The sequence below is a fragment of the Styela clava genome, chromosome 2 (assembly GCF_964204865.1).
Source record: "Styela clava chromosome 2, kaStyClav1.hap1.2, whole genome shotgun sequence".
In the NCBI taxonomy this organism is placed as follows: Eukaryota; Metazoa; Chordata; class Ascidiacea; order Stolidobranchia; family Styelidae; genus Styela; species Styela clava.
Window position 1 is genome coordinate 5,200,771 of NC_135251.1, and position 16,296 is coordinate 5,217,066.

General features: G+C 36.1%; 1 protein-coding gene across 1 annotated transcript; it reads right to left on the reverse strand.

Moving 5' to 3' along the window:
• Nucleotides 1-1,158: 1,158 nt before the first annotated feature.
• Nucleotides 1,159-6,130, reverse strand: LOC120335765 (uncharacterized). The gene is made up of 7 exons (XM_039403383.2): nt 5,861-6,130; nt 5,516-5,602; nt 3,955-4,050; nt 3,547-3,639; nt 3,128-3,244; nt 2,576-2,802; nt 1,159-1,611 (listed from the first exon to the last, which is right to left on the reverse strand). Exons 1-7 carry the CDS (start codon nt 6,120-6,122, stop codon nt 1,414-1,416), a joined length of 1,080 nt encoding a protein of 359 aa, XP_039259317.2. The 5' UTR covers nt 6,123-6,130; the 3' UTR covers nt 1,159-1,413.
• Nucleotides 6,131-16,296: the final 10,166 nt, after the last annotated feature.

Here is a 16,296-nt window from a genome sequence, read left to right on the forward strand (position 1 = left end):
CAGCATTATAATACCTTACAATCCACTTATTCTGCAAGTCAAGCATTAGATATGAAACTGTTCCATATATTTTTTAACACTGATATAATTTAATGCAATACTATGCGAATACAACAGTATATTTTACATTTATCTCAGGACAGAGGAAAGTCTAAACTGACATGATGAACTATGACTTTCTTTCACAGTTGCCCAGTTCAGTGCGAGTATAATAAGAGTTCAACGTTTGAAACCGGATGACGGGGGAAGTCCTAACCCATCATAGGATAGATGGACTACCCAGTAATGCTGTCGCACATAATTATCCCCCACAAACCCACACAGGCTGTTCACCATTGCGATAGGAAGGATGTTTCTAACACGATGTGCAATCGATTTAAGTCTTTATTTATCTTTTGAAAATATCTACTGTTCTATTGTCAAATTTATTAATTTCACTTTCTAAAGTCAAATTTCTGAACATTTATATCCTGTTCTACATCTCAGTATATCGTTGGATCGGGATTGGAAAATTGTAGTCACTACCGGAATAAAGAGATATAAACCTCAAACTACAGCCATATTTCGATATGCCAAAGTTGAACAAGATTCTTGTCAAGTTAAGCAAACCCACTGCCCAAAGTTGTCATTCCATGTAATTTTCCGAGTAATTAATTACTAAGGTTCTGTGATGATTTTGCACTGCCAATATCTATTTTGTCATTTTCATCTATACTATGTTGCGCGCGATATCAACTAGTCTTGTCCAAATGAATAAAACGGTATTTAAAATGAATCTGAGTTACGGGTTTCATTGTTTTGGGGGCGCAGTTTCAGACTTTTTGCCTTAAAAGCGTAATAATGTAATGTTTAAACTTTTCAATGTATCCATTCATTGTTGAAACAATTTGGATGATTTTTTCAGCTTTCCGCTTATTTAATTAATTTCAGTCCTTGTGTTCTCGCGAGATAAATTATCCTAATTTTACGAACCTATTTCGTGGTCAGCCTGATCTCTATGAGAGACGGCAGAAAAAACAAAGATATTGCACTTTAGCCGAATTTATTGCAAGTTAAAATTCTCAAATTCCAAAATTATGCAAATAAATCTTCAATTTTCACTCAAATTTAAGTATTTTACAACTCGGTATAGTAAGATCAGCAAAACGATGAAAATAACATTATGAGAAGCCCAACTATATTTTGTAAAAATATGATTTTAAATAAATTGTTTCCAGGACTGAAAAATTTCAAAAAGTAGGAATCATTTTTACGTTTGGATAATGAAAATTTACCATAATTTAATTTACCTTATTATAGCTGTGATAACGACATCAATCAGCGTAAGGCTAATCGTATAAATTTCATTTAGGATTCAATGTTTTATATTTTATTGATAATAAAGGAACAAAATACAGACAGACGGACATTTCATTATATCAGGATCTCACAAATAACTCCATGATGCACGTAGATAGGAGCAGCATTCCCCATTCCTTGATAACTAGCATTCGGGTTGGAATTAACAACAAGATAAACGTTTGTGTAATCTTTATATTCAATTCCCTTGTATGGATTATCTGGACGTGGAAACCATTTTATGAATGAATCTTCAGGTATGACGTCACCAGTCTAAAAAATTAATTAGATGGCGTTTATCACTGAATCAAGCATGATCACGCATTTATAGTCATAAATACGTGCTTGGTCAAATATAAATGCAAGTAGTTCTAGTCTCTCACGTGATAATACGTAAAACTTCATGTTCATGCGCTGAGCAAGAATTCGTCCAAAACTATTACACTGCACAATTCCTTTATGACTAAACTCTACGCAGTTCAGTGCAATACAAGTCTTCAGGTGATTGGATAAAACGACTGTGATATATATTATTATTGATCCATGCTAGGTCAAAAGTAAATGCAATTACAAGTACTACATGCCTTTTCATGTAGTACTTCATGTTCATGCTTTGGGCAAAGGCTTGTCCAAAACTATTGTAATGCACAATTACTGTTTGATTAAACTCTAGGGCCTAGTCAGTTCGGTGAAACTACAGAGATATATAAATAAAGAGTGCCCTTCTCTCTCATTTCCGCGGGACCAAATGAAGGCTCTCTTGTTTAGTCAATAGACTTCCAACTTTTCAGAGATGCGTAATGCATTTTCTTATGAGATTTGACAGAAATCAACCATTTACGTCGATTTTCCTCGCATATTCTCCGGATCTTGATTCGATTTTCATTATCAAACGGTAAAATATCCCAGCCCACCATACGGTACTAATTTTGACTATTTTATCAATTTGCATAAGTCGTGGATTAATAATAGGGCCAACGTATCAGTCCAAAGCAAACAACAACGACCACAGAACATTAATCGAGATGGCTTTTCGGAATCGCTTTCCCATTCCACCTGTATTTGGCCATATTATATTTTGCGTGGCGATCTCAATATCATTGCGTGGCTTGGCTCCGTGGTACCGAGCTGTAACCTACATGTAAATAAAACTAAAAGGAGCTCCAGAAATGTAATGTAGTAATGTATTTTATATTCCTACAGATGAGAATAATTGGCATGATCATATGATACCAACCATTGAATCAAACTTAAATCCTGTCCATATCCAAAAATATAACTTTCCATCCGGAGTATTCCTTCTCAGGTAATTCACAACTGCATTATAAGATTCTTCATCTCGAATCAAACCAGCATGTGCGTTACGTTTCTGACAAATATCAACTGCTTTGTCGTATGTGACATCATGTTCACTATGTATCACAGCAAAGTAACAGATATTTCCGACCTTCAATTTGCAGTTTTCTGAAATGGAATAAATGTATACTTAAAAATATATCGAGTAATGATCAATCGTTGCTTTGAGGAAGAAGCACCCGGTACATTCAAACAATACTTCAATATTTTCAAATCGGACTAGCCGGCTTTAGAAAATACGATGAAGCCAATAACCCAATGCGTATGTTGTTTTTTGGTTGTTATTACGCAAAAAAAAATATTCAACACTTGCTGACATTACTCGGTTTCGGCTACATCAAATTTAGAAATATCGCTTTATTTTATTAGATTCACTTTAATGAGAATGATTCATAAATCATAAACTACAACTTGGATCGGATAAGTTATTCACCTGGAGGAGGAGTTGGTTTCAATGTTGTTTGAGTAGGTGTAGTTATCTGCCCGAATCTATTTGGAAGCTGCTGAGACTTGTCCATAATTGCAAGTCTTTGTTCAATCCGGTATATCGCTAAATTTTAATATAAATATTGGAAAACACGTATTAGCCATATGCTAAAACGACAAAGCTATAAAAACGTTTTTCACTCTTTGCAAATTTCTAGCGTTTTTAGTTGTTTTGGTTGTCTCTAATGTATTTCCTTATTGTGGGGTTTCATAACGATTGTTTACAACATTATATTGTGATGTAATAATTCCTTATTATGGTTGCTTACATCAATACGTTGTGTACATAAAAATTCAATAATTTTGGTAAGTTAAAATACCAGAAATAAGATGAAAAACTTCATTAATCCAATAATCTTCACTTACCTTTCTTCAACTCTCTTATTTCAGTAGACTGTTGTGCAGTTTTCGACTGCTCCTCCACTAACTTGCTATTCATTGCTCGAAGCTTCTCAAATTCTGATAAAAATAAAAAGGTTGGGTTTTGTACCGCACTCTCCGATTTCAGCAGCAATTAGAATTTTACAATCGCGGTTACTGAGTTTCTCAATGTTAGATGAATCGCAACTCAAATCTAGCTTGACCTTCAGTAAGTATAACAAAAGCATGAATTTTATATTGTTTATACATATATGTTGGATATAAATTCAACAGATACGTTTTGAAGAATTCTTCTTTTATTTCCTAAAAGTGTGAATTGAGAACCGATCATTCTACTATCTACATTCAGCAAATACATTCTCAGTGCAATGTGAAGACGAATATATAACCCACCTTCCTTCAGATTCTTCATTTCATCAGATTGTTGTTTATCTTTTCTTTTAAGATTGTTGAATTCTTTCGATTGTTCTTCAATTTTGCTGCTCTTTTCTGTCATAAAATATGCAGAATCTCGGGTCAAATTTCCGGTTACAAAATACGAATTTGTCACGAAAATTTTTATTAAATATATGTAGGCTTATAGCTATCTATTTATCAGGGAGAGATTAATTTAACGAAGCAAAAAATCTCAAACTTTTGATGTCATAGAGTGATGAGGTTTACTATTATTTACGAGCTCCACAATATATTTATAAAAAGTATGTATTAAAGATCATGTCAAGTTTCATGGGTGGGCACCACCGCGGCTCGCTAAACTTTTTGTGCGGCTCTTCTCGCTAACATAAATTATTATCAAAATTTTAACTAAGAGAAAAACTTCAATGTAATATTTTTTAATTAATTCAAAGTTGTAAAGAAGTTTTCGTCAATGATCAAGACAAATTATGTTTTAGTATGAAAATCGCTGAGCGTTGAATTTGAATTTAAGTCAGCCAAGTCAGCAAATCTTTCGTCACAATGGTCAACGTTTATTGATGCGTCGGCGGTATTGCAGCTTGATTGCGGTTAGTTAGTCTAAGTTACTGTGCGATATGTCTTAATCTGCCATAAGCTACTAAGTGAGTATAAAGTCAGCAATGTTAAACGGCACCATGAAACGAATCATGAAAACTTCTTACGAGTCTACCCTCGTAAATTAGCCAAAACGAAACACAAATTAATTGAGCTCAAATTGTGCATATATTTGAGCATAGCTGCCTTGTTACTCATCGATCTTAAGATCGGTAAGTATATTGATAGGTATTTGTATGGATGTCTGTGTGTGTGTGTGTGTGTGTGTCTGTTAGATGCACGCGATATCTCACGAAAGCGGGATTGAATCTGCTCCAGATTTTGCATGTGCATTCATCTTATCTCGGACCAGAATCCTATTGATTTTGGGCGAATTATGTCGTATAATTAGCGAGTTATCAATCAATTATTGATATAGTGATCTAGATTTTTGTAAAGCGAGAGAATTTTGAAACCCGCCGAGTGTGTGTGTGCGATGCGCAGTGCGCAAGTTACAAGAGCGGATGAATCGAAACTGCAGTGTCTGTTTTGGGGGATCCCCTAACTATCGATCGATAAGTCTTCGGTTTCCAACCGATATTCTCGTTTATCTATTTATTGTTATTAGACTCTAGTGTGAATCTATTTTCTGTTCATGGTATTTTAATAATTATAAATTCACAAATTCTGCGGCTCTTTTAAAGTTCTAACTTGCAGCATGCGGCTCTTATACAAAAAAGTTGTGCCCACCCCTGTCATATTTGAATCACCGCTACATTCATACGATACTGTTGTCAAATTTTATGAATGCCGTTATATTGCTCCTTTGGATAGGTATAAATTAGCCAAAGCAGTATTTCAAAAAATAACGGAATATCTTGCAAAACTCCTAGGTTTCTCTCAGGGACTCCGTACGGAGCACTTTGAGAATCTCTGGAATAGGTAATAAATTTCAGATTCTAACCGTCATTTCCAGAGCTGCCAACATTTTTCAATTTATTTTCGAACCCTTCCTCCAGTTTTCTTAAATCTGATTTGATATGTTCGATATCTGAATGAATAGATAAGCAATTTAATTTAATGATTTCTAATAAATTCAAGAAAATACAAATGGCATCATTGAATAGTCAGTAACGTGTGACTAAATACATCTCGGTGTTTTACGTGTTAGTTGATCCAGGCCTAGTGGGTAAGAAGATATTTCTTTCGAACTCGAAGTCGTTATGTATCATATTTATTATGATTGTTTGCAACGAAGACCGAATTGGGATATTTTGTTTCTTAATTATCGAATAGAAAAGATACTTGCCTAAAATATTCCTGGATACTGAAGGAAATAGATTGCCAATATTCTGAGGTTTTGCCGCATTCTTAGATTTGCATGTAATCGGAAACTCTTTGTCATGTAGATGTTTATCGATGTTGAAACCTGGTCTGTCCCATCCTACAGCAACCGGATTACATTGTGCAATCTGGCAACCCGGCTTGGGTGAGCAGTGAAACACTGTTTCATCTTGGCACCAGGATGGCGCGATGACGCAGATTAAGATGAAAATTATTGAGATTTTCATCTCGAAGTTTTAGTGTAGTTAAGTATTGACTGAATGAAGAAAAGTTTTTAATTTGTTTATAGAATTATTTTGATGTGAAATAAATTCTCATCATTGTACATTGTGGACTCTACAACAGTGGTTTCCAACCTCTGGTCGCGAAGGTTTTGCAAAACAGTAGAAAATAATACAAAACTTTAGGTTTAATATTGTCAATAGAACGCGAAGAATTCTGGAATGGACTCTCGTCTGCCTCCGAAAGATTTCCACTAGCTGTCGTAAGACCCCAGAATTTCACTTCTTGCTTGAAAACTAAGCAAGCGGCGCGAGATGTTTATGGCATGTTAACCATTGTGACGTCATATGAACTCGTCTGCATTTCCGTGCGCCGCAATGCGCAAAACACGCAGTGCTGTGGAACGCCAGTATTTCGATACCGATGGGGTATGTTGTTTCAACCTGAAGGTTATCATACATCCTACAGTAACGTTATAATTCCGTCATTTTATTTACCATGTCGTAGAAGCGACAAAATGAAAGCGGCTTTTCAGCTCTTGTTTATATAAAAACAAAAGCACGAAATCGAATGAAGGTCGAGGATGATATGATATTTGCTTTGTCAAAAACTAAACCACGAATTACGCAGTTGGCTACGCGGTTTCAATGTCAGCCGTCACATTCAGTAAAACTGCAGGTTGATAAAAAACTAATATTCACTTTGCTAAGTGCAGTTTCAAGTATTTTGCGGCGTCTGAAGCGTGGCGGGATTTCCAAACCAAGGCCTCTATGACCAAACCCATGGCGACTGACTTTTCAGCTGCAACAAACTAATGGCGAGATGCCGTTACCACGTCAGCTAATTAAAAACCAAAGGCGGGTAACATTTTGCTTCCGTAACCACGGCATGTCAGCTGCAATGGCAGGGCTGCCCCTGAGGGTGATAAATATTGCGTAAGTTGAAACATTTTTCTTATGGATACAGTTTTGATGGATTTGGGGGGTTTCAGGTTTAGGTAAATATAATTCTGCATGATAAACTAAAATCTGGTACACGACTTTGTGAATAAACCGGTAATAGCTCCATGACCACGGCAAGAGCTGCCATCAGTTCGTTCGTGGAAGCATCTGCCATGAAGGGGTACGAACTTTGCCGCTTGTTTTATTGATAAGTATAGAAAGTGAGGTATGGGGGCGCGACGTATGTATAAACCACCAAAGGGTGTCGCGAGCCAAAAAAGGTTGGGAACCACTGCTCTACAACATTTCGCGGTTTCACAAACCGATATAAAGTGTATTTTAGAATTGTTTATAAAGTCTTTTGTATGAAATACCGCTATCCGTAGCCTAGAATCTTACAAAAATTAATGCTGATGTTGAATAATTATTGAGCAAGTTTTATGTACCAGGATGCTAATGTCGTAATGTTCTTAGGCAAGTTTTATGTACCGGGATACTCTAACATTCCTTTCAAACAAGATTCATTGTATATCTCTCATCTCATTGGAATTTTATGGTGCGTTTGCAGTAATCAATGATCTCAACATGCATTTAACTTAGGCTGCACTGTAAGCTTTACATCATAAACTGCCTTTGATTTTGTCAGTCAGTATAACATGACTTTCAGTATCGTACCTTCATTTGCAGATTTTCTGAAGCAAAGAACATAAAATCAAATATTCGCAGTGAAGTTTTTTGCAGATTAGTCATCTAGTTTTTTGTTCTACGTATTGTTTAGAATTCACTCTAAGTTTTGTTTTATGATCACCATGCGCCCGCGATGTCTGGCTCGCGCATTAACAAAATTTTATCTTTGAATCTACTATAGTCGATTCACACATATCAACGTCCTGTGGTATTGTCCGTTCTCACCGGTTGCATCGTTGTGCTGCTGAAGGTATCGCCGCTGCTCGCAGTCGACCAAACAGAGACGAAAGTTGTTTACTCATTAATTTACGCTAAGTTCGTTTTATACACTTGATTGCGTAAGTATTCTACCGGCAAATTTTATAATTTGTTAGTATGCAATACATAATCCTGATGTCACCTGCAGTGTGCGTGGAATACAGCACCAGTCAGTACTAAGCGATGTTGCATGTGCTACATACAAACTGCTGATGCTGATTTCCCCAAGCAGTAAGCTTTAGAATAATTGCTCTCGTCGGTCCTGGACATGGAGGATGCAAAACGAACTGCGAAACTCATTTGAGTTTTCCGAATCGAACCATTTATTCGTACCGGTTTGATAGACATGTAATCAGGCCCATTCAGACTATACATAGTCATTGTTAGCGTGCTACTTTTTTAGCAATGACATTTGTTTAGAAGCGATATAACCTTTTAGGAAAAGGCGACACATTTTTAAAAAGAATCACAGTTCTTATGGATATCCTATAAACTTTACAACAGCCGTGTATAATTTTAAAATCCGCACGGCCCTGGTTATAAGACTAGCGGGCAATTTTACATGGATCATTGCTCTGGCTAGTATAATGCGCATTGGCATACAGAATATTTTTAGATATTACAAAATTTATTTCGATTAATTTAAGTTTAATACCGTATTATATAACATATATTTGAGAGTGTTTCACTTCTCATATCGACAAATAACTTTGCTTTCTTTCTTACAAAACTATTCAACTGATATTCGATCGATCCTAGGATTCACGAATATTAAATATCAGCGCATACTAAATCGCTTTATCTATTATTAAACTCGTAAACAGATTATTTCTCAGCACGCTGTAACTATTCTATCATTTAGTTGCCTCCATTCAATCGATATCAAACTTTACTAATAAGGCTTTAATTTTTTGCGAAAAACATACATATTCGACTATATATTCCAGCGTCGTGGTTCGGACTATTGACGTCGTTTCAGATCGATATCATACTTTAATTATAAAGTTTTATTGCGTCGCATCAACTCTTAAAGATTGACCGCATTCGACTACTGTAAGTAAACTATATAAGCATTCACGTCGTGGTATGTCGTTTCAGATCAATCAGCTATCGCGTTACATTTACTTTAACATAGTCAATGACTTAGCAAAATTAATATTAGTTTATATTAATATTAGTCGCGATATTCTATTTTTAAAGGAATTTGAGTTGTAAAACGTAACTTTGCGAATACTATTATAAAGCAATAGAGAAGTTGGCTGTAAAATTGCCTAAACTATCCGATAATTTATTAATAACTCGGGTTGTGTTATTTAAATATTATCCGCGTTTTGCATAATCCATGTTTAGATACCTCGGTGCTATAGTTTTTTGGGCGATATTTACAAATTAGAATGAACGTAAAATTTTAGCCTGATTAAAAGAAACATTGCATTTTTAGTGAAGATAAAGGCATTTACGGAAATGCGTGTATTTGAAAGAAAGAGCGCGACCGATTTAAGGCATACACAAAAATATTGCAATTTTTAAAACGTCTGTTCTGTTCTTAAATGGCTTAGTCTTCTTAGAAAGGGCATAACCTATTCAGACACGATATAGCCTTTTCAGAAGTAGTTGATTACGGCATATCCTCAATGATGAGTACAGCCCATTCAAAAAAGACTTTGTTTAGCTGGCATATATTATTGGAAATATTCGCTACACTTTGTTATTATAGGAATTTTCCTATTATTTCTTATTATTTGTAATCTACTGCAAACCTATATTTTTGTCGTCCGGTACCCTCACGTAACGTTGCGTTTAATAAGTTTTAAAACTGATCATATAGAATTTAACGATATCAAGACTTCTCAGCTCAAAATAAACAAGTCTAAATATTGCCGGAATCATATACAGTTTTTTCCTTTGAAGCTCAAAATATTCTATAAACCTGTATTGTTTTCAAATTTGGCTTAAAAATATTTTATTTACATAGCATATACATGCTGTACATACCTCTCCACAATTTCGTTTCCTCTTGCCATTTTGTGAAGTATATATACGATAAGTAGTGTGATAAACTAGTCAAAAAAGTTCATACGAAATTAACAATACAAGAACTTTACAGAACTATCAACTACACAAATTGAAGTCGGCAGTCAGGCGGTGGTAAAAAAAAAACTTTCGAAAAACAAACAGAACCCAAGAATATTGGCACCATCGATTTATACAATTATACGGTACCTAAATTTCAGAAATACAAATATTAAAACTGACAGATTGACAATTAGTCAGTCGCAGAAACAAGCTAAAAGCTCATCGCCATAACCGAAAACCTGCCCAAGTGAAAAGAAACACCATGTGCAATGTCCGACACGCCCTTGCCGAGGCTTCATTCGTTAAACCACACACAATCGATCAATCACACAGCGCAAACTTTTTCTTTTTTCGCGTTTTTCAATTTCTCAACTATTTCGTTGTTTCGTCGTGTTCGCGAATTATATGCTGCAGACACTTTTCTATAAAGTTATTCCTTGTTTGGTGAAATATATTCTCTGATTCCGTTAACAGTGCGGTAACTTGTTTTCCCACAACTTTTTCTTTTTCGGTACACATCCATTAGGCTGGTTTCAGACTGTTGTCCGTCATCTCTATCCAGTAAAATGTCCATGTGACTTGTCATCCCACTTGTTGGTACTCGATTATCTCCAGTTATTTTATAATTACGACAATTTTTTGATTATTGTTAAATACAGCTCTGGAGAGTCCATCAGGAAATAACAGGGGTACACTCGCTTTTTTCCACCCAGTAACTTATATAAGTGTATGAACCACCGTGGGATGTAGCACTGTAAATTTGGGCCAATGAAGATTTGTTTTTAGTTAGGAATGTAATATATTTTGTAAATGACGTATTCTACTAACGGCAAATTTCAGAAATATTGATATTGGCTAGCAGATTGAATCAGAAAAATGTTTGTAATTTGATTCTGCCTCAGGATGTCTTAGTGAATCATAGAAAACTTTTTAGCACGACTTTTCAGAACTTTTTAAAGAAGCTTGTATAATTTTCATAAACCTTGTTTATCATATCCCATTTGATGTCTGTTTTTAGTTTTATATACAATACAATATACAATTTACTATCATTTATTCAGACTGTAACAACATAGAAGAATATGAGAATTCAAAACACACATATTTTCTTCTGGGTTGAATTTATTCGCCACAGTATCAAATCATGGTTAGGAAAAGATGTATTTGAGGTTATTGTTTCAGCCATGGCTTTTTAAATATTAGAGTCTAGGCATATATTTGGTAAAAACTGTTCAAGGTAGAAGTCTTTCAGCTTTGGTAAATTCGCAGCACCCCATGTCGGGTCCTTTACTAACTTTGGGTTCCGTCATAGTCCAAACTACAAAATGACGCCATTCGACATGCGTGGAGGCCATCTCTGCGTAATTATATTTTTGATAAAGTTCACCTTTCTTTGTAGGAAAAAATGAACTCGATACATCTCTGTCACTAATTTCTACTGAAAGTATCCTGTCTTTGTGCTTTTATGGGCATTTAGTTTACATAACACCTGGCTGAGAGTTTGAAGCGGTACGGCGGTGTGGCTCAACGGGCTAAGCGTTAGAAATACGCTCGCCACCGCACCTCTAATTACTCTGCGTGGGTTCGCAGGTTCGAATCCCATGCAGGGATGGTTATGTGCGAGAGGATTGCTGGACTCCTCGCCGTCGTCGGGTGGTTCACGTAACCGCTGGTCGGTTACGACTTCCTCCACCACCAAGTCCATGCTTCCGAAAACAAACAATATACCTAATCCCATACCCGACTTGGAATAGTAACCGGACGAGAGGCCGTGGTTCGCCATATGGATAAGCCGTCTTATCGGCTTTCCTCTCTGATGAATATGTTAATCCTATCCTAAGTAATAATATCATATGGTGAACAACCAAGATAGTCAAATGATAAAAGAACCAGCTCCACTGGATGTACAGTAATTCCCTTACAAGCTTGCCTTTTGCACGAATTGAACAGTATATAATGTGCCCTTGAGTAGGTATTGCAATAATACTAAATAACTAAACAGCATCACTGAAAGACAAAATAATAACTTCTTCCATGAATTCCTTTGATTTTGGAAACTCTTTTCCTATTATAAAATGAACAAGATGTAGCCTCAAGTCAAATCAAGTTCAAAGGGGAAAATAATATACAAATGCTTTTTCCTTCCGCGATACAATCTTCTTTACTCTTTTTATTTATTTTGTTTTGTTTAGAACGGTTATTAAACAATACCGGATGATCTCTAGCTCAATTTGACCAAACATCCATTGCTCGCAAATCAGTTTGGCTTGAACATTCGCGCCCCTATTCTTCCTTGCCACGATTGTTTTTTCGACCACTTTCTGCTTCTGTCATATCTTAAGTCCCACTTCACAAGTTCAATTGTTTAGATAAAACAAATGGTAATGGTAATTAGGTAACAAATTTGACGGATTTTCAAATATAACCTTAAATATAAAAATGCTCAACTGCTGTGTTGACACACTGATATTGGTCAATAACTCCTCAGATTTACTGCATAATTCAGTAAAGGTAGGACTACGATTAGATGGAGAATACAAGTCTGATAGAGACTTTGGAATATTTAATCCTCTGTTAACCAAGACCACTTCTGGGTACAAAAAAATTATTTCCTCCGGGGAAAATACTTATTTTGTGCGATACAATCCCTCTTGTATAAAAACCATGCATTGATCTACGGTTAGAGTGTGATAACAAATATACATGTATAATCTCTTGCTCTTCGGCTGATATTTATACAGAGAGCACATCATGTCCATGGGGTCAACACCGCCTATTGATTTGTTATATTTACCAATGACGCAAGGCTTTGGTGCTGAAACGTGCGCGTTTATTGACCGGTCGTACCTTTGAACTTCTTCAGCCTCAACCAAGATCAACTTGGTATTCTTCATCAGAATCAATGTGAAATTGTCTTGACATTTTGAATTTCATTTTGACACACCCGTAACAACAATACTGATGAGCAGCATAAATCCTGAAAAAAAGCATGTGTCTATTATCTCAGTATTTATATGCTTACTCGGCCGTATTCGGATAGCTTCTGTCGCACTGTCAAAATTTCGGGCATAGAATGTCGCAATGTCGATTTTTCGGATTCAATACTTTTTTTTGCGCTGTGGCCATTTCTATTTGAACTTTTGCATGCGAGATTGTATTCAATTAACTACACAATCTCTCACGCTATTTCGGAAGCACTGATGGGAAATGGCGTCCACAAAGCCTTCTTGTTGCCGGCGACGTCATTGGTGTTAACTTTCTTACTTGCTCAACTGACGACATCTGTGCTCAACGGTCTCAGGAACGTTTCTTGACTTTTTTCCTCACCACAGTCGGTTCCATGTTTGTCTGTTATATGAATATACCGACAAATTTTCTGAAATCGGTTTCGCGGTTGGTAGCGTGTATCATTGTTTCAATATGGACCAAACTGGGCATGGCAACCGAACCCATATGATAATACATTCCAGCAAACTTTTCGAGTTCATCTGCAGTAGTACATAATGTTGTTTCTGCTGCCGGGGGAGCATAGTTATTTGACTATTCAGCCAAGTAAGCAAACATGTCGTCAGTTACAATCATATTGTAATACTCATAAGGTGTACGGTTAGCACCTGGCTCAGACTGCAGTGGGATATTGTCAAACTGTACTTAGAATCGTGATGGAGGAACAAGCAAACGTCTTGTTTCGAAATTAAATATAGCTTTTGATTTTGGTATTTTTTCAGTGTCATTTATTTCTGGTATATCTATCGCATCATTTGTAAGAATTTTGTCATCTGAATTACTATTATTTTGGTCCGTACAATTGTTCATTTTGTGGCCAGCAATGCAATCATCATCCTCTCCATCACTCAAGTAATCTTCAAACTCCGAATCGTCATTGTGTGTGGCTGACGAAATATCAGCAACACTAAAATACTACTGAAAAAAAAATGTTTTACTGCCATGTGAATGTAATAACATGTGAAATAACACTTGATTCTGCTCTTATATCCATTTTTTCCATCCAAAAACAATCTATTTACAGGCTACAATGTTTTTATACTACACTCGAAAGTTTTACCACACCTAATCAGTGAATCATATCTGCTAACTTGACATTATTCACTTGACTGCACAACTATTGCATACTGACTGCATACTATTTTCATTGTACTAAACTGTTCCTAGTCATAATATAGAAGCTGTACTTCACGTAAAACCCAAAATTTTCATTAATCTGTAGGTCTTGTGTCATAAATTACTGCCTAACATTGCCCATTTCAAAATGCTGATCACTAGGCAACGACTATGAGTTGGTGCCATTGCAGAACTCTTTTGTGTACATCTTGATGGTTTTCTGAAATGCCTGTCCATCGTTTCAGTTTTGCCGGAATATCATCCATACAGCCTCATTTGTACATGTATTTCACCCATGTATCTCTACATAATCTCAGAGTCGCTAGATAATTGTTCAGAATTACAATCTTGTTGGCTGTCAATATTTGTTACACCCTCTTCTTCCGCAAGGGCTGTCTGGATTTCCAAGTTCGTCCTGCAGTAGTTGTTATACCATGGGCTACTTTTCGCCTAGAGTCTTCTTCGAACGGTCCTACGTATATTAACCAAGCGTCGGTTTCTCGTATCAAGTTTTCGCAGGAAACGGTGGAGAAGCACCAACATCTCGAACGATTGCCGCTCATATCCGTTGGATCGCCAAAGGTATTTCCTTTTTGTCTTTTCACACCGGAGGTACTCGATATGCCTTCCTGTGAGCTCCAGTTTTCGTCGCTGGCCCTGCGTTTCGCCATTTATAGTCGGTAGTAAGTTATCTAAGTATTCTTCAACATGATGATCATCCCAATTTCCCACGTTTAACCCTTTATTTGTGTAGTCACCCAGTTCCATCATTCCAATAAAACACAAAAGGTTTTCATAAATATATATATTTACATATAGGACGTAAACGAAAATATAATACGAGATAAATGTCACGGGGACGGGTTTCTCTCTTTTTTCATAGAACCTGTGCCAAATGTAATTTCGGCGACGTCCGCCTTGAGGTTATGCGTGTCCATCTCCAAATTTATCACTCCATAATACGTCATCCCATTTTGTATCTGTTTGTGTTAATGCTTTTTGATTTATTGCCTCTTTTATTACTATTCTGTAAGAGGCATGATCTGTTCCTTCGGCATAGTTAGTAGCCACAACGCCAGTCGAAAAGCCGCCGCTAGATGTAGATTTTCTGGTTCAAGCAACATTGCTACTTTCAGCAGTATGAATCTCTTCCATGTCATTCATATCGCGTTCGTTTTGTTCAAATTTTTTTATATATTGATCTAGCCACGCCTCGTCTTATTCTTCTGTAGTTTCGTCTTCAGTTTTGTTTTGCTGGCGGTTCGACCGTTTATTTGTAGCAGCTGCCTGCTCTTTTTTTCTTCTTTTTGCTTTGTTGATTTCTGCAAATGGTCGCCAGCGATGCTTTCTTCCACTATTTTTAGCTTTTTTTGTTCAAGACCACCAAGAGGATTCTGCACCGAACAACTGTTTATTCACTCTCTCTTTTCTATGTGCTTGTTAATCTTTTAATTTCTGTTCTGATAATTTGACGTAAGTTTAAACCTCCAAATATTGAGATAAATTTTCTTGCCATTTCTTGTCTTGTTATAAATCCTTCTAATAATCTGTCCATTGAGAAAATTCTTCACTGTTTAGTGCTCTTATTCTTTCTGTTATTTGTTCATTAATCATTTACATTACATCTGTTTCAGCTTTGCTGTATCCTCTGTCATTTTGAATTATATCTTCTGTTGTCACTATTGCATTTATTGATCCCCAATATTCCCACCTTGTTTTAATATTGCTAAAGCATAATTTTGAAATACTTCCATATTTCCTGGAACTATACTTCTTCTACTCTATTGTTGTCCTAACTTCTGCTACATATTATTTTTCAGTATATCTGTCTTCAACTAAGAGGTTCAATGCTTCTATTGTTTGTGATGTTACTTCATCATTAAATCTGTTATTGCATTCCTTAATTTTGTTTGCGTAGGAAGTCGAAATGGCGTCCGATCTGTCGAATCGCGAACATCGTGTAGCAATCAATCAATTTTATTTTGGTCACTCTGAAAGAAACAAAACAACAACAAACGGTCAAACAAAATGTAGAGGACCTGGAGGACGGGTAGAACCCAATGAAAAAGTTAAAAACGTACAAGCACGTGCCCGT